The sequence below is a fragment of the Neolamprologus multifasciatus genome, chromosome 17, assembly GCF_963576455.1.
Source record: "Neolamprologus multifasciatus chromosome 17, fNeoMul1.2, whole genome shotgun sequence".
Lineage (NCBI taxonomy): Eukaryota > Metazoa > Chordata > Actinopteri > Cichliformes > Cichlidae > Neolamprologus > Neolamprologus multifasciatus.
In genome coordinates, this window is record NC_140455.1 from 6388519 (window position 1) to 6408729 (window position 20211).

Below are 20211 nucleotides of genomic sequence, written 5' to 3' on the forward strand. Positions count from 1 at the left end.
CTATATCAGTAAAGATTTTCAGTTTGTTCTTTTTTTTTTTTCTTTGAGCAGTATATTTTTGATAGACCAATATTAGGTGATTACATCCAGACGTTACCAGACAGGTGCTGACAGGGCCTGACTGTCTGCAGATGCAATTGGCCTGTGACTGATAGTTAGCCGAACTGAGTTAAGTGGAGTTACAGTGGTTTTATTCCTTAGATCTCATTTTCATTAGTGTGTCAACCTTTCAACATGTCCTCTTTACTTATTTAACTCCATTTGGTTCAAGACAAAATTAAACAAAGAAATAGTACCATAGTTTTGTTTTTTTATACAGGTAGATTTATTTTTGGCCTCATAAATATGATTTTAGCGCACAAAGCTGCTTCTCACAGTGATGTGTTAGTATGAGAACCTTTACAGTACAGTTGGGTATTTTGTAATAATGAGCAAAAGTCAATATGACTCAATAATGTAGGAAACACACAGAAATTATAATTTTCTAGCGGTACCTGCATAAATCATATCATATCATAGTTTAAATACAGAATAAAAAAAATATAAAAGAATAAGAAAAAGAAAAATCAGTGCGCTGTCTAAAGCTTTCTAGTTTGTAGTGGACTTTTTTCAGAAGCAGGAGATGATCTTTTTACCTTGACTTGCATAACTTGCATGCTTTATGTAGTAATCTGTTGGTATTTGTCCCTTTAGCCACTTTGAACATGTAGTTATTCCAAAGATACTTTAAAATACCTTGTTTTGTTGTCGTCATAAATGTATCCAAGTTCACCTTAATGGTTGTTAAGCAGTGTGGGTTTCAAAATTGTAGTCTATTCTCAAAAACCTCATTTGCTGTTATACAACTGCAATGTATTGCTTTGCAATCAATTCTGAATTAGGTTGCTGATGTGGATCAATATGTCTGTTTTGCAAGCGATGACAGATGTTGCATAATGACAGTTCTACTTACTGTCCTTGTCGGATCAGACACAGTAGGTTAACAACCTGTGTGCCACGGTGCAACAGGTCGGCATTTGCTGACGTCTGAAATTTTTTTGTTCTGCTATCTGGTGGTGAGCACTAGCCAATGGCCGAATAATGTTAGGGAGGAATCTGCTCAATGATGTGGGTGAATTAAGACTGAACATATGGAAGGCCTGTGTTATGTCACTTCCCCCTCCTGTTGAACTTTTTGGATGTCCGTGTATTGGGGAAGAAAAAGCCAATAGTATATTATATAGTGTGTGGACAGGGGGCTCAGTTGGAGATATCAGCAGTTGAAGCTTGTCGAATGGAGATTTTGGTCATCTTGAGTGAGTATGAGGAGCCTGTGGTTGGCCTCCAGTGAATGCCCTTCCTCCTCATCATGCGCCCCTTTGGTCTCAGCCACATATGCCTAGCATTAAGGTTGGTTTCACCGCAAGCATTGAGCCACCAGCCACCTGCCAGGGAGTCAAGATAGGAAATTATATCAGCATATATCAGTCTTAGCTATGTGATTTTGTCTTGTTTAGAAAAAAATGTCTTCATCAGAGATAATTATTAATTTTATTACTATGGTGGAGAAACATTCCAAGATACTGTGACTTGGGATTGTACCTGTGGAGCTGCGTGCACAGTTGGAGTTTTGGTTGCTGTCTGTGTTTCTGTCTTTTGTGGCAAATCTCATGCCAGTGGAGTTGGCCATGGTATCAGGCAGGTCACCTGAGAAATGGCTGACACGAAGACTATAGTCCTTGGAGGGACCTTCCAGTGAGAAGCGGTATTCAGCCCAGTGTTTTTCCTCCTTCCAGTCCTCCAAATCAACACGAAGGATGTAAACACCTTCCTGTGTAATGCTGTGAATCTTTTTTAGGCCCAGCCAGAAGTCCTCTGTGTGACAAATCAAATTTATTTTGTTTATTTGTAGGAAAAACAAATCTCAGAAACTCTGAAGTCTCAGTTCATCTTATAATGGATTGAAAATTGTAATTAACTTCCAGCAGACTTTGGGTCAACCAGGTATTAAAAGCATGCTGTTAGTAGCATGTGGGTTGTAATCATTAGGCAGGTAGCTGTGAAAGAAGGTTGAAACTCATCTTTTGCAGATGAAGAGCCTTTTTGTTGTAAATGGGTTATGAGTGCTTGTATGAGCATACCAAGTGCTGTAGGGAAGGCTGCCAAACTGGCTGTGTGCTCGGATAATACAGGAAGTCGTTCAGGGCCGATATTTGACAATTATTGTTTCCTGTGACCAAGGCTATAGGGAGCACTTACAAATGCTCCTGCAACCAAGACACTGCTGACACAATAGATTTTCTACTTTAATAGAAAATATTTAGGAACTGTTCTGATCAATTGATTATGGCTTTTTCTTTATATTGTGTCAGCCCCTATTGTTTTCTGCTACTTTCAGTATATATTTTTTTCCTGAATATGCCATGACATTTGTGAAAATTGAATGTTTATTATGAGTAAAGACTGTCATTTTTTTTTGTTAATTCTAAAAATAGAATATTTTATTTAAAAATTTAAACCATAAAGTGTACTCACTTTCCAAATCTCCAAAACCTTTTTCGTACTTTTCCCATGTCTGATCAAAATCCACCGAACCATCAACCCTGCGCTGGATGACTGTTGAACCCCCTTCTGTAAAAGAACAAAGAAATATTTCAGGGAATGTAAAAGTTTTGTCATAAATAATGTGAGTAGGTTATCAACTTTTTTTCTTTTTTCTTTTCTTTTCTTTTCTTTTGCTCTTTCCTCAATCATTGTATAAATCATAAATGCCAGTGTGTTATCTAAAAAATGTCAGAGCTTGTGAATGCAGAAATGGTATTTGGACGTCTTTGATGAGAACTCGAGATTGCTTACCCACCTGAACTCATTTCACAGAAAACGTTGAACGGCTCTGATTGGTTTGGTTTGATAACGTAGACACCGCTATTTGTTTCTCCTTTGTTAAACACGTCAGTGCAGTCCATGGGAAAATCTGGGGGGAAAAAAACAGTGTAGAAAAGCCAAATGAATTCCTTAACTCTACTTTTATTTAAGTAAGTTTGGCATTTAGAAAGATATTTGAGTATATTAAGTAATTACCACTTGTTTCCAGGCCAGTTGAGTTTCCTTTCAGATATTCAAACATATCAAGAGTTTCGTAGTCAGAGTCCATTAGTTTATCAGCTGTATCTTGAAAACTCTCATAGCTGAGCTGCAGGAGATGCAAGTGAGTCACTCATTTTAAATAGTTTTATATATAGTTTAAACAGAATGTGCATTGGTAATGTAACAAATTAGATTCTCAGAGATTTCAGATATTTTCCCTTGAAAGGCAAAATATAATGATTTCTTGTACAAGTACCTTTTCCTCCAGGTTTTTAATCTTTATTTTCTGGTAGTCCAGCTGATCATGTTGCTCCTTCACAGCTTTCAGAAGATTGCCAATTGTTTTATCTTGAGCTTCAATCACTTCCTAAAAAAATATATATATATATAATACTTTGAGTCTCATGTGTTGATGTGAAAGTTTTTCAGGAAAAATGTAAAACAGTTAACTCAGTTTGTAAAATGCAGTTAAATCTGTTTAGTGGACAAACACTGCACAAACACAGCTTATCTCCTCATTCAGTGAGCATATCTTGACTGACTTGTGTTGTAAAGTTTTAGCTGCTGAAGCATCTTACCTTGAGAGATGTGATTTCACTAAGCTGATCGGCAGGGACCATGCTCTGCGACAAGCCCTTCAGTCTTTCTTCAAGGTTCCCCACCTTGCTCTGCAGTTGTGTGCGCTCCTGCAGAATGTTGTTGATCTTCGAGTTGATTTCCAGTGACAAATTCTTGATCTCCTCATTGTTGGCCTTCAAAAAGCTAGTGGTCTTCTTGAGCTCTTCCTCTTCCTCTTTAATCTCCGATGTGACGACTGAGAGCTGGTAAAAAGAGCGGTCAAAAATATTGAGCTTTTGGAAGATGTCGTTGATCTGTGCCTTGGTCTTGTGGACGAACTCTCGTAAACTCTGGCCTAACTGGAGGAGGCCGTTTGCTAGTAGGCGAACATCGTCCAGCATGGCAAAGCGAGACCTGGGCTCGGGTTGGATCGGTGCTATGGTGGAAGCCTGGGAAGGCAGGGTCGGGTGTTCTTGTCTACCCGAGGCTTCCAGGGGGGCAGCAACGGTTGAACTGGTTAGCACCAGCAACAGAAAAAATACCTTCATGATGATTTTTCTATTCCAGTCCTAGAACCCTGCTTCAGCTTTACTCGTGTTCTCCTCTACACTCTTCTCTCTGCTGCCTCTGCTGCTAAGCTAGACTTCTTTGCTGCTAAAGCAATACGAGAACGTCGAGCTGCCTCGTGTTATATACTGCCCTCTCAGTAAAGGAGGGGGGATTAGCTGCTCATTAATCCCTACTATGTTTTTAGCCATGTACCCCACCTCCTCCCAAATCCCCCTTGACCCCTCCCTCTTCTGAACAAACAAATCACAGCAGTGTGCAAAGGACATGTGTCTACCCCCCCCCCCCCCCCCCACACACACACACACACATACACGCACTCACACACGCACATACACTCACACTACCCATTTAACCCCAATCCCCTCTCCATACCACACCCTACCCTGCTCTCCAGCACTTTAGCTGATCAGCAGAAAGCCAACAATGACCACTGCTGTTTTGATGGATCGTCAGCCTGATCAATCTCAAACCTTATAACCCTGCACTCACTGGGCTCTGATTGATAATGCTGTGTGTAATTAATGCTCCTGGGTTTGATTTAGCATCCTGCTGAATCAGCCTCACACCAGACACACACACTCTCTCTCTCTCGCTCTCTTGCTCTTCTTTCTCTTTTTGTCTGGAGATGGGATTGAGTCTGTCATTTGTGCCAGGTTTGAGCTCCTGGGTATGAATGATTTCAGAGAGTTTGGATATTATGTACTCATCATCACAGTTTTATTGCTCACTCATTTTGTCCCTTCAGATATGTCATGGCCTGTTTTTGTGTGTGGGATTTACTGAGTTTTCTGATTAGTTTGCAGCTTTTAAGGAATCATTCCTGTGCACTAGGATCACTCGTAAAAAACAAAAAACAGTTTTATAGGCTTGCAGTGGAAGTGAAATATGCTGACCTTCAACTGTGGTGGATGGTGGAACTAATCAGTAAAAATCTTTTGTGTAATATTTAACTGGAATATAAATGTTGTAATTTTGTCATAGTAACACATTGCTGCATTTAAAAAATAAAGCAAATAGTTTAACACTTGAAATTGTCCATAAAAACACAAGTTTTTAGTTTTGTTTCTTTATTTTCTTAATTAGCGTTAGCTTAAACTGTTAAATTTACAGTTACTATGCATTAAAATACCACCCAGTCGTTATAATGAGCTTGCTAGTAATTTGTGGTTTTAAGGATTTAGTACCTCAGGTTGGAGTGATTACTGGTCTTTTATATGAAAAGGGGAGAAACCAAACTTGGTAAGGAAAAGAAGGACTGAGTAAATGGGCCAGAAATTTACTTTATTGCCATAAAGTTCCTAACAATATTTAGCTCTCTAGCCTCCATTCCAGTACAGTGATTATTGTTTTGACTAACTTGAAGATACTTGAGAGTTAACATGTAACATCTCATGCTGGAGTTCATCATTTAACTGCAGATGGCACATCCTCGAATTTTTGCGTTGATAGTCAGCAGACTTATACCCAGACAGGCATCCATAAAGTTGTTTCACTTCTTTCTCGTACTGCATCTATTTGATAACTTGTTGGAAAGTCCAAAGACGCCTATTACTGTGACTCAGGCAGATCTCAAACATGCTAGCTTAATGTTTTGATGTCAGAGACATCTGATTTCAAATTCTCACTCAAGGCATGTAGAAACATATTTTCATGTCCTTGAATATCTCACTATATGTAGGACACCACTCTTCTGTACTGGTTAATTAGCAGGTTGGGACATTTGTGACTAAGTGGAAATTGTCTCCATGTAATGCATTTATAGAAATTCACTTTTCAATGTTTAAACATAGATTTTTGTTAGCTTAAAAAGAAATTTAAAATGGGTCTAAAAAGTAACTCTGAAATCTTACCTTAACAAGTCTAGAACAATTATTTCACTGCATTATTTTACTACATTATCAGTCTTGAAGAATATATGAAAAATCCTTCAGAACATTGTGTGACAAAGGTAATGTTTTGGACTTGTGGAGTGTGATCTACCTCTACCAGGTCACATAGATCAAGAAGCACTTAAGAATCCTACTAAATTAATAATTCAGTTTTTAATACTCTATAATTACTCGTACTGGGAAATTTTTCCAACGACATCTAATCTGTTTATTAGAAAGTTAATGTTTTATTTAGAGCTGATAAACGGTGCCAGTTTTCCCTTATGGAGCCCCTCATCTCAAAATAGTAACTGTGCCTAAGTGCCATCTACAATGTAAAGTTTGCTTTCACATGTGTACTTATTAACTGAAGTTGAATCGGATGAGGTGAAGTGACCAATCAGGAATGCTTCCATTTGTGCTTTTATGGGTATTTCAGCTCTGCCACAGTAATGTCATCTTGGGGTCTATTTCAGTTCAACAGCCTGCTTCAGAACAGCCATGACGATCACTAGGACATGCTAGATGGATGTTAACAGAGGAAAAGATGGATTAGATTTTTAATCATTAGACAAAGATTCCCACGATTCCTTGTCACTTGTGGTTCCAGCTGCGGTCTCTGTGGGGTTATCCCCCACAGAATCGACTACGTCATTGCGGTTTGTCAGCTGATCCCAGGTTGCTTTACACTTCCTATTCTGGGGCTTCCTCCTCCTTCCCAACAGTTCAGTAACGAGTATACCACACACATTTTGGCAACAATGAATGGGATTGTGAAGTAAAACAAGAGATTGACCAGGTGCCTTTTATCTCATGTATATGAATTAATTGCAAAAAATGTCCACGTCCAGTGTAAACCAAAGTAGTCTGGCTTATAGGGAGACTTACTTCACATGGAAGCAATTCTTGTGAAGAGGCAGTTGATAAAATTGGAAAAATAGCATCTCAAATTTGGAAAATTTTCCCCAGGGCCCTCAGCCGTTTATTCTCCACACATTATTCTGGTTTCCTTCTTTGCATGAAATTACAGATGATAATGCCACGCTCTCAGTACCCATCTTAAAATATTAGAAATCATTGCAGATAGTTAATATCCTTTTGTAGTGATTTATACAGTTCCCATTCCCCTCTTATCTAACCCATTCTGAAAAGTAAAGTCTATTTGCAATGGTTACCTTTCATGGTTACTGACAGGCCAAGCCTCCCTTAAGTACCAGTCAGAATAGGTTTAGCTGCTGTGGGAGCCTTGCCCCTTTTAATTGATCAGTTCGTGGAAACTGATGTAACAGTGTTAGGCAAGTAGGTCGAGCACTTTCAGAGACACTTGGTTATTAGAGTTAAAGGTCATTAATCCTCTTTACGTAGTCAAATGATATGGCCCTCCTTTTGGATTATTTTTCAAATCTGTATTTGAAAATGTGCTACGCAGTATTATAAAATTTGCTGAGGTGTATTAAAGTTACCACTTTATAATAGTTTACCTTGTGATGATGAGTAACACTGCTGCTTCCTAGATGTATTTTAAGGCCTGGAAAATGTAAACAATATGAATCTGTATGTTAAACCTCTCAGTTGCAAAAAGATTTTGATAAATTGCTCTAAGGTTTATGTTATGCTTCTTTACTGTTTTATTCCTGTCTTTTAATTCCAGTGTGGTTGAATCTCTGATGTGCATTTTTTCCTCTTTGTGTCTGTGCTCTTGAACATATATTTTTCAGAAATCTGCTATATGTGAACCCTCAGAGTCTGAACTTTGCCAACCGCCAAGGCTCCGCCCGCAACATCACTGTGAAAGTGCAATTTATGAACGGAGAAGATCCAAGCAATGCAATGCCGGTACACAATGATTTTCCAGAACATGAAGATTGTTGTTTTTGAATCTTAATCAAGCTATGAATGTAATATCTGTCAGGCATTTTAGTGTCTTGGCAACTTTTATTATGCAGTTGGTAATAATTAAAAGATACATTTTTCATTATCTGATTTATTGTAAAACTGTTGTTTATTCCTCAGGTAATATTTGGGAAGTCAAGTTGTGCTGATTTCTACAAAGAGGCCTACACTGCAGTGGTGTACCACAACAGGTGTGTTTTGGTTGAAATAAGCTACATAGTGTGCTGTTCTAAATGTGTCTTCAAAAATCAACTCTACTCAGAAAAATCAGGAAAAAGAATGTTAACTTTGATCTGTATCAAAATGAGAGAAAAACATATCCTAAAAGACAAAACACAAGCAGATCAGGTAAAACATCCTCATTGTTTTGAGGACAAAAATCAACCATTTGGGAGAAAAACCCCCACTGCAATCCAAGGAATATATAGAATAGCATATATTTACCAAAGTTGTAAAGATATTTTCTTAATTTGCATGTTTTTTATTCTTTTATATACTTTACGCTGTTCAGATTAATAACAGAAATGCATTCATCCATTTTTTTAAACCACTAAACCAAATCAATGACACGAAGGGTGGGAGGAGCCTATCCTAGCGGACACTGGGGAAAATATCTGGCAGATAAAGACAAAAACGGTTCACATTCACATCTATAGGCAATTTAGAATCACCACTTAATCTACCACGCAGAAGGCAGCCAGTCTGGAGAGAGCCCACTCAGGAACAGGGGGAACATGCAAGTTCCTCACAGAAAGGCACCAGGTTGCTTTCAGGTGTGGACACAGAGCCTTCTTGCTGTGAGGTGACGGTGCTGATCACTGCACCAGAATGCCAGCTTACAAAGGCCAGAAATTTAAAAGGTGGGGAAAAATCACCACTACTTCAACATCACTGTAAAGTCTGTGCTTGTCCTATATTCAGTGCTATTTTTTTTAGAATTGGGTTAAGTTCATTTTTAGATGGTTTCAAGTGGTGTTCATTTTAATAACTAGTGTAAATTGTTGACAGTGCCTTTGTTGTTATTTATATCTGAGTGACAGTAGCACTTTGACTAGGAATTTGCTGCAAAAGAAGAAATGTCAATACAGTTTGCATTTCGCTTAGAACTAGCACAAAATATTTTACCATGTATATCTCTAAAAATAAGAAATGCCATAAGAAAGAACTGCTTTCTCCATCTTGAATTTGCTGTTGGTTTTAATGGAGGTTGCCCTGCCAATAACCTACAATCATTTCCAATAAAAGTTTCTCCTGATGCTGTTTTTGCTCCAGGATTTTTCCTGTTCTGGTCCAGAACCAAACTGTTTCTTCCTATGAGAAATCAGTTGCCTTCTATGACCCCTTTAAGCAGTTTGGGTTGTTTCCATCCTTGAAGCTATCTTAGTAGATCTGTTGATGGGCTTACCATAGCTGTGGTTGTTTGTTTCTGAAAGTTTCCTCCTGAGGGACTTGTAAGAATTCAGCTGAAGTGAATAATAATGTGTTTATATAATTTCTTTGTTTTTAGATCACTTGAACCCCTGCTTTACTTGAGACAAATATTCCCAAGTTAAGAATTGGGGGTGGAAATGGAATATGTTTAGGTCAATTGATATAAATATTTGTAATTGTGGGGGTGAAATTGGAGCACATAAGCCTGTTAAGCCAGTTTATAAAACAACAGGCCTAATATATTCAATATTCTTTGCAATTAACTCTCTAAAAGCCTTCTGGGAAAGCATTGAGAGAAGCCTTTGCATATTTCTGACTGACGTGTGCTCCCTTCAGTAACATATACTGATCACCAGTATTGAAGAGGTGTTAACCAGTGAGCAGGCAGTTGGTAGAACAGCGCACTGGCACATTTGATACAGCTAAGAAACTCTTCTACTGTTCTCTATGCCTAAGTTGTGCTTATACAGTGTGTTCAGACTGTGGAAGATCTAGTTATAGTGGCTGTAGCTGGAACCAACAGCCAAGTGAAGCAACATCGAGATAGTTCTCAATTATCTGACTCTAAAATGATCAGTTTGTGATACTCATGAAATTCTTTTTGTTTTTTTTGTTTTTTTACTAATTGATGTAGATCTCCTGACTTTCATGACGAGATTAAGATCAAACTGCCCGCCTCTCTGTCAGACCACCACCACATTCTTTTCACCTTTTACCATGTCAGCTGCCAGCAGAAGCAGAACACACCACTGGAGACCCCTGTGGGATACACGGTAAAATCATGTGATAATGCACGTGTGTATAATTTCACATTTGTGCTCTGTTCTTTCATAGCTGTGAATCTAGACACACCCACTTCAAAACCCCATTTGCAAAAAGACACAAATGAAAGAAATTTAACTGAAAATAGCACAAGTACAACATATGAAAGGGTGAAAAAGATTCATTTATTTAGCGAGATGTTTACACAGCCTACAAATCTTTTTCAAAACAGTCACTCACATTCTTCTAGTGAATTTAGAAGATGTATGTGTATTGTTTATCATTTATCTCTCTTTTTTGTGTGCAGTGGATTCCCATGTTGCAGAACGGGCGTCTGAGAACGGGACACTTCTGTTTGCCCGTGTCTCTGGAAAAACCACCACAGTCCTACTCTGTTCTCTCCCCAGATGTAAGATGCATTTTTTAAGCTTATATTGAATGAAACAAGCATAATGCAGAGAGATGAGCTAAAGGAGAACTTCTAATGTTTCTATATTAAATATAACTAGCGTGCTATATATGGGATTCCCAGGATGCACTTCAGAAATCATTATTATATAATACTGCATTATCACAAGCAAATCAGATAACCTGGCCCTTCCCTTTCATTGTTTCTCTCTGTTATGTAAGTACCACTCGGATTTACTCTCCCTTCATTTTACCTTCAGGTCCCTCTCCCGGGCATGAAGTGGGTAGACAACCACCGAGGAGTATTCAATGTAGAAGTGGTTGCTGTTTCAACCATCCACACACAGGTAATAGTACTAAGCACAATGGCTTCACAGTAGCTACAGTAGTTTTGTGCATTTTTCAGATTCATTAGTTAAATGATGTCCTAGAATGTAAAACCTTAGAATAGCAACATAACCTGTTATTTTGAAACAAAGATGGACAGATTTATTATTGTAATGTGACTCAAAATATTTCACTTAACGTTAATAGAAAAAACATTATTTTCACACCTAAACTGTAATTCCTTCCCAGTGCCATTTTATTAGGTAGTGACTCTTACCTTGCCAGTAATTTACTGAGGCCTACTCCATCTCTGATTTGACTGTGGTGTTGGGAGGGGCTTGACCATGGCTTCTAGGAACCCAGCTGGGACTAATGTGCTCATAAATCACTGTTCTTGGCACAGATTAGACTTGTTGGATTCTCCTGTGTACTTGTAGCAATGTTCGGCTTGCGGTTTTTACTCGGGGAGCCAACTTGCTGGTTTAGCAAAGAATACAGAAGAATAGATCCAAGCTTACTTTTGTTGACTTTCTTCCCCTTTAGCTTTTTTCATCCTTGTACGCAATTGTGTTTTCTAATTCTTGCCCTCTTCTTCTCTTGGTATTTTTTTTCTATCCATTAATCTTTGTCACATTTCTTTCTTCCTTTATCTCCTTTTTACGTGATTTTCTCTGTTTGCCACTTCCACATTATGGTACCGACATTTGTTTTTGCCAAAAAACTTTCTCTCTCTTATTAACCTCATCTCTACCCCCATTCCTCCAACTGTCCATCATTAGGACCAGTACCTGGATAAGTTCTTTGCGTTGGTGCATGCCCTGGATGAGCACATGTTCCCAGTAAGGATAGGAGACATGCGAATCATGGAGAACAACCTGGAAACTGAGCTCAAGTCCAGCATTGCAGCACTAAACTCGTCCCAACTTGAACCAATAGTTCGATTTCTTCACCTTCTACTTGACAAGTTGGTGTTGCTGGTAGTGCGCCCGCCCGTCATTGCTGGACAGATAGGTATGATAAAGGCCTGCACCAGATAAAAACGAAAGGCTACACTTGTAATTATGTTAACTAGCAGAAAGCTCTTCTTTTTGTCTTTAGTGAATCTTGGGCAAGCATGTTTTGAGGTGATGGCCTCCATAGTGAACCGTCTTCATAAGTACCTGGACACCAACCAGGACATGCATGGCCGCAACAGCCTGCTGTCTTCATACATCCACTATGTCTTCCGCTTGCCCAGCACCGACCCCAACTCACCCTCGCCAGGTACAATGACTACATTGTCCTCCCATTTTTCTTTATCCTGAATCTTCTATTTTCTCCTTTTAAGTTAACCCCTTTCAACCCTTAACTCATCAAATCTTCCTGCCATAATTTTCTTTTTCTATTTCTTTTCATCTTTTACTATTTTTTTCCTCCCACATCCATTTTGTCTTCTACCTGCTCAACACAGACACCAACTCATCCTTAACAGGTAGATATGGCCAGCGTCTGTACATCACAACAGATTTAGCCTTTGGATAAAAGTTACAGTTGTTTTTTTGGTGTATTGGCTAGGGATGGGTATCGTTTAGGTTTTATCCGATACCGGTACCAAACCGGTACTTTTGAAACGGTGCCGGTGCGTAAACGGTGATCGAACCGGTGCTTAAAGAATGGAGAACACAAAATTGGTCCAAAAACCTCTCATGTTCAGCTGTTTTTTTGTAAAAAAGATAACAATGTTAGCCTTTTCTGCAACTATGGGGCATATATGGTATCACTCTTGGCTGGAAGCAGTGCTTAAACAATGGGAAAAAACACAAACTTTGTCCAAAAACCTCTCATGTTTAGCTGTTTTCCACTTTTTCTTTGGTCATTTTAGCCTTTTTGGCCAGGGTGAAGGGAGTATCTGCCATCAAACAAGAAGACAGCCTCATGTAACTACGATTGTGTTTGCTAGTTCACCTTACGTGCGTTAATGTAATAACGTGGTTAGCCTACTCAATGTAAATTACACACGAACAACATTAAGCTACTCACGCAGAGAAGAACGGCTGCTGCTACCATCATCACCCGTCATCATTTCTGCTACACTGGCAGGGCTAGGGGCCAGGACTCTCCTCTACGGGTTTTTGGGGGATGTTGCTAACTCCGGGTCCGATAACAGGCAACCCACCCGCAGTAGATGTGCCCGGTGTGAGGTCTCGCAGCAAGCTATCAAATACGGCACATTTCTCGGCTTTAACAAAATGCTATACGTCGCCAGGTGTTTCATCAGATTCGAGGTGTTACCTCCTTTGCACAGTATCACCTTAAAGCACTTGTTGCAGGCTGCTAAGTTTGCATCTTTTGCTGTGAAGTACAGCCAGACTTTGACCGCTTCGCCTTGGGCATTTTTAATCTAAAGCTCTGCTCTAAAAGAACGTACATACCTGGGCCCGCCTACTACGCTTGCAAAGGTAAAATGATTGGCTAGAATCCAAAGTGTATGACATTTCAGGAAAAAAAAAGCACTGAAATAAAGCACCGAAATGTGCGCTGCTTTTCGGTCTGGTTACTACCGTTTATGTCAGAACCGGTGCCATTATGGCCGGTACATACCGGTACCCATCCCTAGTATTGGCTTGTATTTGGTATATACAGGTTTTTGGGTTTTTTTGCAGTGGCTTTTGTTGTTAAACCATCCACTGCCAGAAGTGTTAATAAACTACTCTGAAATAATGGGTTCATTACTGGATGGTTAGGTGCAGTGGCTCATCGAAGTCCTATTTTCCTCATTTCCTTTCTGTTGTGTGTCGCCAAAGGCCCAGGAGGGTTGGGAGGTTCGGTTCACTATGCCACCATGGCTCGCTCAGCTGTTCGACCAGCCAGCCTTAACCTCAACCGCTCCCGTAGTCTTAGCAACAGTAACCCCGACATCTCCGGTACGCCCACCTCTCCTGACGATGAGGTCCGCTCCATCATTGGCAGCAAGGTAAGGTCTTCAAGTCATACACGACCCTTTCTCTGAGTGGTCATTCAGTTTTCTGTTAAATCTTTAACGAAGCACTAAAATTCATACATGTGGTCCAAATGTGGCCTGAACCCACACTTATATTTTTGGGAGCACTTTGCTCTAAATTTGGCTCATACATACTCCATGTGGATGTCAGATACTTTAGTTAATTATTTAACACTGTTGTAATGTAGGAGCTCTTGCTCTGTGATGTATTTTTAGACAGACTCGTGTAAGGTATTTGTACTGAATATGCGTATCTTAAACCACACAAGGTAGAGGCCTCCCTCTGCACAGTGACCCGCAGTTTTATCAACATGTAAACTGCATGAGCGCTGTGCAAACACAAGCTTGAACATCTTATCTCTCCAACCGTTGTACGAGCAACCTGTCACACACATATACTCACTCACTCACATGCTATGCACAAATAATGCTTATTATGCATTGTGAAAAATGTACGTTGTATTTAGTTTAAAGTCAAATCAGTCAAGATTAAATATTGTTTCAATAGCCATGTCTTTTCAGAGGACTCTAACAGTAGCATAGTCTCTTCAGTCTTTTTTTGATTTCTTTGTTCCTTTTTATTTCATTTTATTCTTTTAATTGAGGTCATGTATTTTGTCTCATATAATTTGGGAGTTCCCACTTCAAACTTTTTTTTTCATATAACCCCCTCAAAAAACCCAACAAATATGTGAACAGTGACTGAATGATGTAATGTGCCTTTCTAATGGTCTTGCTATATTTGTAACCATGACATGATGGATGCAGCCCCTTTTTTTTGATGAATGTTTCCTTTTGCTGCTAATACTTAACTAAACCATTCTTCTCTTGTCTCTTAGGGAGGGGTAGTTGTTGTTGGGGGGGGGGGGGGGGTTAATGCAGAGAAAGAAAGAGAGAGAGAGAACCTTTGTGCTTTGCTCCTATGTGGTGATGATTTTTAATTTACTGACAGCTAACCGTTTTGAGGCCCTTGGCATCGTCCAGCTGTCCTGACCTCTGAACCTCTTTAACTTGTCATTATTCCTTCCCTCCTCCTTCTCCCCCCCGTGCTGCTCGCTTGTTCCCTTGCTTCCTGCCTGCCTTGTGTCCTTTGACCCTGGCACCCCTAGGGCTTAGACCGATCCAACTCGTGGGTGAACACCATGGGCTCTAAGAGTGCCCCCTGGGGATCCAGCCCTGGGTCTGCTCCAGAAACCATGCAGGTGGTTTTATGAATGCCCCGTCCTCCACTTTGCCTCACGACCAAAACAACCTACACTTAAGGGATACTGACATATTTGGAGTTTTGGCTTATTTGTGTGCTTTGCTGGAATCATTAATAGCGAGGCATATCGGGTATATCAGTACTTATCCATTCTAAGGTTTTGCATTTTTGTGTCTTTTTATTTTGTCATGCTCACACCTTTCATTAATATTTTCAGCCTATCCTTCAAGCTCTTTGCAGTGGTTTTAAGTGACCTGGCTGTGATGCGGACCACATTTTGCTTTTTTAACAATTCAAAGTACACATATTTCTAAACCACACACAAAGTGGCTAGTATCAAAGACTCTAAAGACAAAGACATAAAAGACCAAAACTTCAGAATATTACAGTATTCTGTTATACCTCAAGTCACAACCCTCCCATTAATCCCATACGTGGGAGTCACAGCCGCCTCCATGACCCTCCAGTCATGTTAGTCTTAGGTGTCAGCCCTCTTTGCGAATCACATCTAACACATCTCTTTTTTTCTCTGTATCTGCATTAAAAGTAGCCAAAATTAAGATGTATCCAAATATAGGCCAGAGCAATCCATGGTAACAGTTTCTTAGATATTGTTGACCTCTCTTCTAGGTTTACTGTGATTAGTCATTGCTAGCCTAAATCCAACACAATCTTTCAGAGAATAATTGGGTTGGTAGAGAAAACGAGAGTTGTGTTAGAATTCCATCAGCAGACTAGTTGTTCTTTTTTATGTTTTTATGTTTTAATTTTTTTTTTTTATTTATCTTTAACCCCCCTTTTTAAAAAATAATTTTCCCTTTTTCCCTCTGGATTTCCTCTGCTCTCAGCTAGTTAACCTGCATGACCCTCTCCTAACACCCCTCATTTCAACCACAGTTCATTTATTTCTGGAGCATGGTATATCTGTGAGTGTGACTGTGCATCTACGTGTGTTGTCTTTGTCTGCCTCAATTTCCATCTTAATGTGATCTTAAGTCCTCTGTCATTTTAATTTATCATAACATATTAATTTACACAAATATAAAAATAAATGGGCATATTGTAGCCATAGAATCACACCTAGCTTACCACAGTAAATGTGCATAGACTGGCAGAGCACATTCATAATAAGCATTTAGCATGGGATGTTGTCCAGCTACCTGCAATAAAACCATCTCTAAGGTCTTGTATTGTATTTACCTGGAGGGATGCAGAATGGCTCATTATTAAGCAATAGCTAGAGTGTTGCACAAAAGCATTATTAATGTTGAGACTACATTTGATTGCACTTTTGTGTAGCCATTTTGCATCTCTACCATAAGATGCTCAAACTATTGATGTATCAGCTGTTTTAGATTTTGGGTGCAATGCTTTTCAAGTGCTGTGGCGCTGTCCTGTGTCTGTTGTTTTGTGTCTTCATGTATGAAAATGTCCAACAGATCACAAAAGTGTACGTGTGTGTATGTGTGAGGGGGCTGTGTTACTCAGCACGCACGTTTTGCCTGTGTGCTGAGGAAGAAGGTGCAACCCCACTCTCTCGTTGCTCCTCCACTAACCTTGCTGTCACCGTTCCATTCATCCCACTCATAGGCCATGGAGCGCTGTGGCAATCGCATGTCTTCGCACACTGAGAGCGCCAGTTTCTTGCAAACTTTAACAGGACGGTTGCCCACAAAAAAGGTAGAGCCACTTGCACTGGGGGAGGAGCCGACCCCCAGCCACCTCTTGTCCTCCTCCTCCTCACCTGTCTTGTCTGTGGATGTGTGCCTCTGGATTGATTGATGTCGTATTTGGTTGTTGTGGAGTCTTGTTGAATGCTGTATGTCACCGATCTGCCTCTTGTTCTCAATATGAGGATATTTTGATGTGATGTGAATGTTGGTTGTAATCTGGCTAACACTGACTATTGGAAAGTCTTTTTTATTGTCCACCGCTCAGTCAGGGAGTGCAAATTGTATTTGGTTTTTATTTAAAAAAATCTGATACTGTTTGACTTTCAGTCAGGTGCTATGTTACCATAGGACATACTACCAGTAAACATACAGACAGGTGGGTGGGTATGTTCAGTGTCTATCGGGGCAAAGTTCATAATTTTCACTTAGGCTGAAAAAATTCAATTTATAATAGAATTTTTAAGCAGGTCTAGTTTACTTGGTGTTTTATACCAAGCTGTGTGTCTTAAACTCTTTAATAAAATATTTCTTTCCAGTAGGCAGTACAATACAGGTTTAAAATGATGTATTTAAGACTTACCAGTCTGATGAAAAGTCAGTATGTTAGCCAGACTTGTGGTGGATTTTAGTGTTGCATAAAATACACACAACTTGAAAAATGTTATTTTTGCATAATAAGATGACCAAATGTAAAAAAAATAAATACAAATGTTGTTCTTTGTAAAACTAGAATTATTTTTCTGTCTTTAAAAGAGAGAAATGTATTTTAGTCATATACATTAGGTCGCACTACAAAATACTGCAGTTTCCATGGTGAAAGAAGTGCATCATTTGTTAAAAGCAAAAATGTTGCACACGTCTATAACAGGTTTTTTTTTTATTAATATCTAACTTTGTCTGCAATGAAGTTCATTTTCAGCTTTGGAGGAGCAGAAGCTTTACTGGGCTGTCTTGTTCTTTCATATAGAGAATCTAGTACGCGTTCTTATTTGTTCTATATTCCTGGTCACAACAGTTGATACCTGCTAGCAGGTTATGTCTGTGGCCAATCTAAAACTTCTTTTATGTCATAACCCATGAAAATAAAAACATTTTGAGATCTATGTGACCAGGCAAACTAAGTATAGATTATGCTTGGTTACTTTTTCTGGTGCCTCACATTATCTCTGTCTGGCTGTACTGCTTTCCCTTTCCCTCTCTGTCCATCCCTCTTTCTTTGTCTCTGTTTTGATTTTCTGACTCAGCTCTTCCATGAAGAGTTGGCTCTCCAGTGGGTGGTGAGCAGTGGAAGTGTACGTGAGGGTGCTCTGCAACAGGCCTGGTTTTTCTTTGAACTCATGGTAAGAAAACAAAATCTGGATAAAGTGTAACACATGTGGGTCTGTCTGACATTGTTCTATTTGTGTAAAAATAAAAAATAATACTAATAATGATAATAAAACTTGCCAACAGCTTATGTTTTAACCCAATGAACACCTTTACCTCAGGTCAAGAGTATTATCCACCACCTTTACTTCACTGACCGCTTAGAGTCACCCAGGAAGAACCGTTTCCCAGAACGCTTCATGGACGACATCACAGCTCTGGTCAGCACCATCGCTGGTGACATTGTGTCTCGCTTCCAAAAGGTAAATAATGACCCAGTTCTCTGTCTTGAGGTGTTTGTAAGAGGCTTGTCAGTTTGGATTGGAAAGGAATTTGCAGAATTGTTATATATGGGAAAGTTGGAAAAAGGAATCTTATGAGTTGTTAAAATTGTAAAAGAAGTTGTATGTTCATATATTTTTGTCATTTCTGGATATTATTTTGTGGCATATTAAGTTTGGAGGTGTAATTTCCAAGGCATGCCCTTGACATGTATAAAGCATGTTTTCTCATCCGTTCAGGATCTGGAGCTGGTGGAGAGGCTGAACATGAGCCTGGCCTTCTTTCTCAATGACTTGCTGTCAGTTATGGACCGAGGTTTTGTCTTCAGCCTGATTAGGGCATACTGGAAACAGGTAAAGGAGTTTGTTTTTCTCTGTCTTTTGGTTTTTCATTTTTAAATTGCCATGGCTGCCAGGATCAGTATGACTGAAAAAAAGCCAGGTGAGTGCCGAAACTTCTGATTAGGCCTTCATTAAACTATTTAAAGCATGGATCTCCTTTTTGTGCATTTCAGCTTTATTTACAGCACTATAACAGCCTAATATGTGATGACATTTCAACACTTTCTTTTACTGCACATGCTCCATTTTTGTTTTTGATATGTAAATGAGTATTTTCTGTTACCTTTTTCTAGGTGTCCACAAAGCTTTATGCTTTACAGAACCCAACCCTGGAGTCTTTGCGGCTTGATTTCTTAAGGATTGTTTGCAGTCATGAACACTACGTCACCCTCAACCTGCCCTGCAGCCTGCTCACACCACCTGCTTCTCCTTCTCCCTCTGTATCCTCAGCAACATCGCAGGTCAATTTTTACTCTTAAAAGGCTGACACTCTGAAAATTTCAGCGTACAGATGTTAGATTTATGTACAGTCAAACACTATTAATAGTGTCTCTTGTCTCTCACAGAGCTCTGGCTTCTCCACACACGTCCAGGACCAAAAGATAGCCAACATGTTTGAGCTGTCTGTCCCCTTCAGAGAACAGCATTATCTGGCTGGACTGGTACTGTCTGAACTGTCAGTAATACTGGACCCAGACAATGAGGGGTGAGAAGATGTTTTAATTAAGAAAGATTCTAAATGTGAATGTGTTTTATTGTCTGAATCTTCCCGTGATTCAGCTGAAACATTCCATTTCGCTTCCTTTTAAATTTGTTTTGCTTCTTCTCTTTCGTATTGTGTGCTGTAGGATGTTCGGTTTGCATAAGAAAGTAGTGAGCGTCGTTCACAACCTCCTTTCCAGCCACGACTCTGATCCTCGCTATGCTGACCCTGAAGTCAAGGCCCGTGTTGCTATGCTTTACCTGCCTCTCATCAGCATTGTCATGGAGGCACTGCCTCAACTCCACGATTTTACAGGTACAGGTGACAAGTTTTAGTATGAAGCAGCTTAAGAGTTAGCAATGTACGAATCATTTGATTACTTTTTGATTTTTTTTTTTTTTTTTTACATTAGTTTAAATATTTTCTCAGGTCTTCTTTCAATTTTGTCAAGATAATTTCCTTATCAAAACGCAAATGTATTATCTTCCTCAGTTTTTATCTTTGTCTGCTGTCTCATGTCTGATTATTTGGCAACTTATGTTCTTTCCTTTTTGTTTTATTAGAGTCACATAATCAGTGGGGTCGACCGGGCGGCCCTCAGGGGGCAGCTGTAGGCACCAGCGGAGAAGAGACAGAGGGAGAAGGTAACAGCATGATCAGTCAGACTGTCGCCATGGCAATAGCAGGCACCTCAACCGCATCTCCGATGTCCCGACCGAGCAGCTTCTTGCTCAACTCGCAGGTAATTTCCTGCAAGACACAGTGACTGTATCAATTTAT

At 39.5% G+C, this 20211-nt stretch overlaps 2 protein-coding genes across 20 annotated transcripts in view; one reads left to right on the top strand and one right to left on the bottom strand.

The window, feature by feature from the left end:
* The window catches only part of dock7 (dedicator of cytokinesis 7), a 47183-nt gene that overhangs the window by 12761 nt on the left and 14211 nt on the right, over nucleotides 1-20211 (top strand). For 9 of the 19 annotated variants that reach the window (XM_085137586.1, XM_085137579.1, XM_085137580.1 and 6 more), the window contains exons 15-32: nucleotides 7781-7898; nucleotides 8076-8146; nucleotides 10021-10159; nucleotides 10456-10557; nucleotides 10817-10903; nucleotides 11663-11894; nucleotides 11982-12146; nucleotides 12334-12354; nucleotides 13667-13836; nucleotides 14973-15065; nucleotides 16658-16747; nucleotides 17985-18080; nucleotides 18228-18368; nucleotides 18627-18740; nucleotides 19022-19189; nucleotides 19295-19434; nucleotides 19577-19746; nucleotides 19995-20173. In XM_085137586.1, coding sequence (XP_084993712.1) covers nucleotides 7781-7898; nucleotides 8076-8146; nucleotides 10021-10159; nucleotides 10456-10557; nucleotides 10817-10903; nucleotides 11663-11894; nucleotides 11982-12146; nucleotides 12334-12354; nucleotides 13667-13836; nucleotides 14973-15065; nucleotides 16658-16747; nucleotides 17985-18080; nucleotides 18228-18368; nucleotides 18627-18740; nucleotides 19022-19189; nucleotides 19295-19434; nucleotides 19577-19746; nucleotides 19995-20173 — 2296 coding nt within the window. The remainder of the gene's footprint in view (nucleotides 1-7780; nucleotides 7899-8075; nucleotides 8147-10020; nucleotides 10160-10455; nucleotides 10558-10816; nucleotides 10904-11662; nucleotides 11895-11981; nucleotides 12147-12333; nucleotides 12355-13666; nucleotides 13837-14972; nucleotides 15066-16657; nucleotides 16748-17984; nucleotides 18081-18227; nucleotides 18369-18626; nucleotides 18741-19021; nucleotides 19190-19294; nucleotides 19435-19576; nucleotides 19747-19994; nucleotides 20174-20211) is intronic. The other 10 variants (XM_085137583.1, XM_085137588.1, XM_085137590.1 and 7 more) reach the window with 4 other exon arrangements.
* Nucleotides 180-4305, bottom strand: angptl3 (angiopoietin-like 3). The gene is made up of 7 exons (XM_085137602.1): nucleotides 3645-4305; nucleotides 3323-3433; nucleotides 3061-3172; nucleotides 2840-2953; nucleotides 2515-2610; nucleotides 1582-1854; nucleotides 180-1424 (listed from the first exon to the last, which is right to left on the bottom strand). Exons 1-7 carry the CDS (start codon nucleotides 4170-4172, stop codon nucleotides 1240-1242), a joined length of 1419 nt encoding a protein of 472 aa, XP_084993728.1. The 5' UTR covers nucleotides 4173-4305; the 3' UTR covers nucleotides 180-1239.

Coding starts and splice junctions, on each gene's coding strand:
- angptl3 (XM_085137602.1), bottom strand. CDS start 4,172: ATGAAGGTATTTTTTCTGTTGCTGGTGCTAACCAGTTCAACCGTTGCT. Junction 2,954..3,060: donor AACTGGCCTGGAAACAAGTG/GTAATTACTTAA, acceptor TTTTCCCCCCAG/ATTTTCCCATGGACTGCACT. Junction 1,855..2,514: donor AGGTTTTGGAGATTTGGAAA/GTGAGTACACTT, acceptor TTTGTCACACAG/AGGACTTCTGGCTGGGCCTA.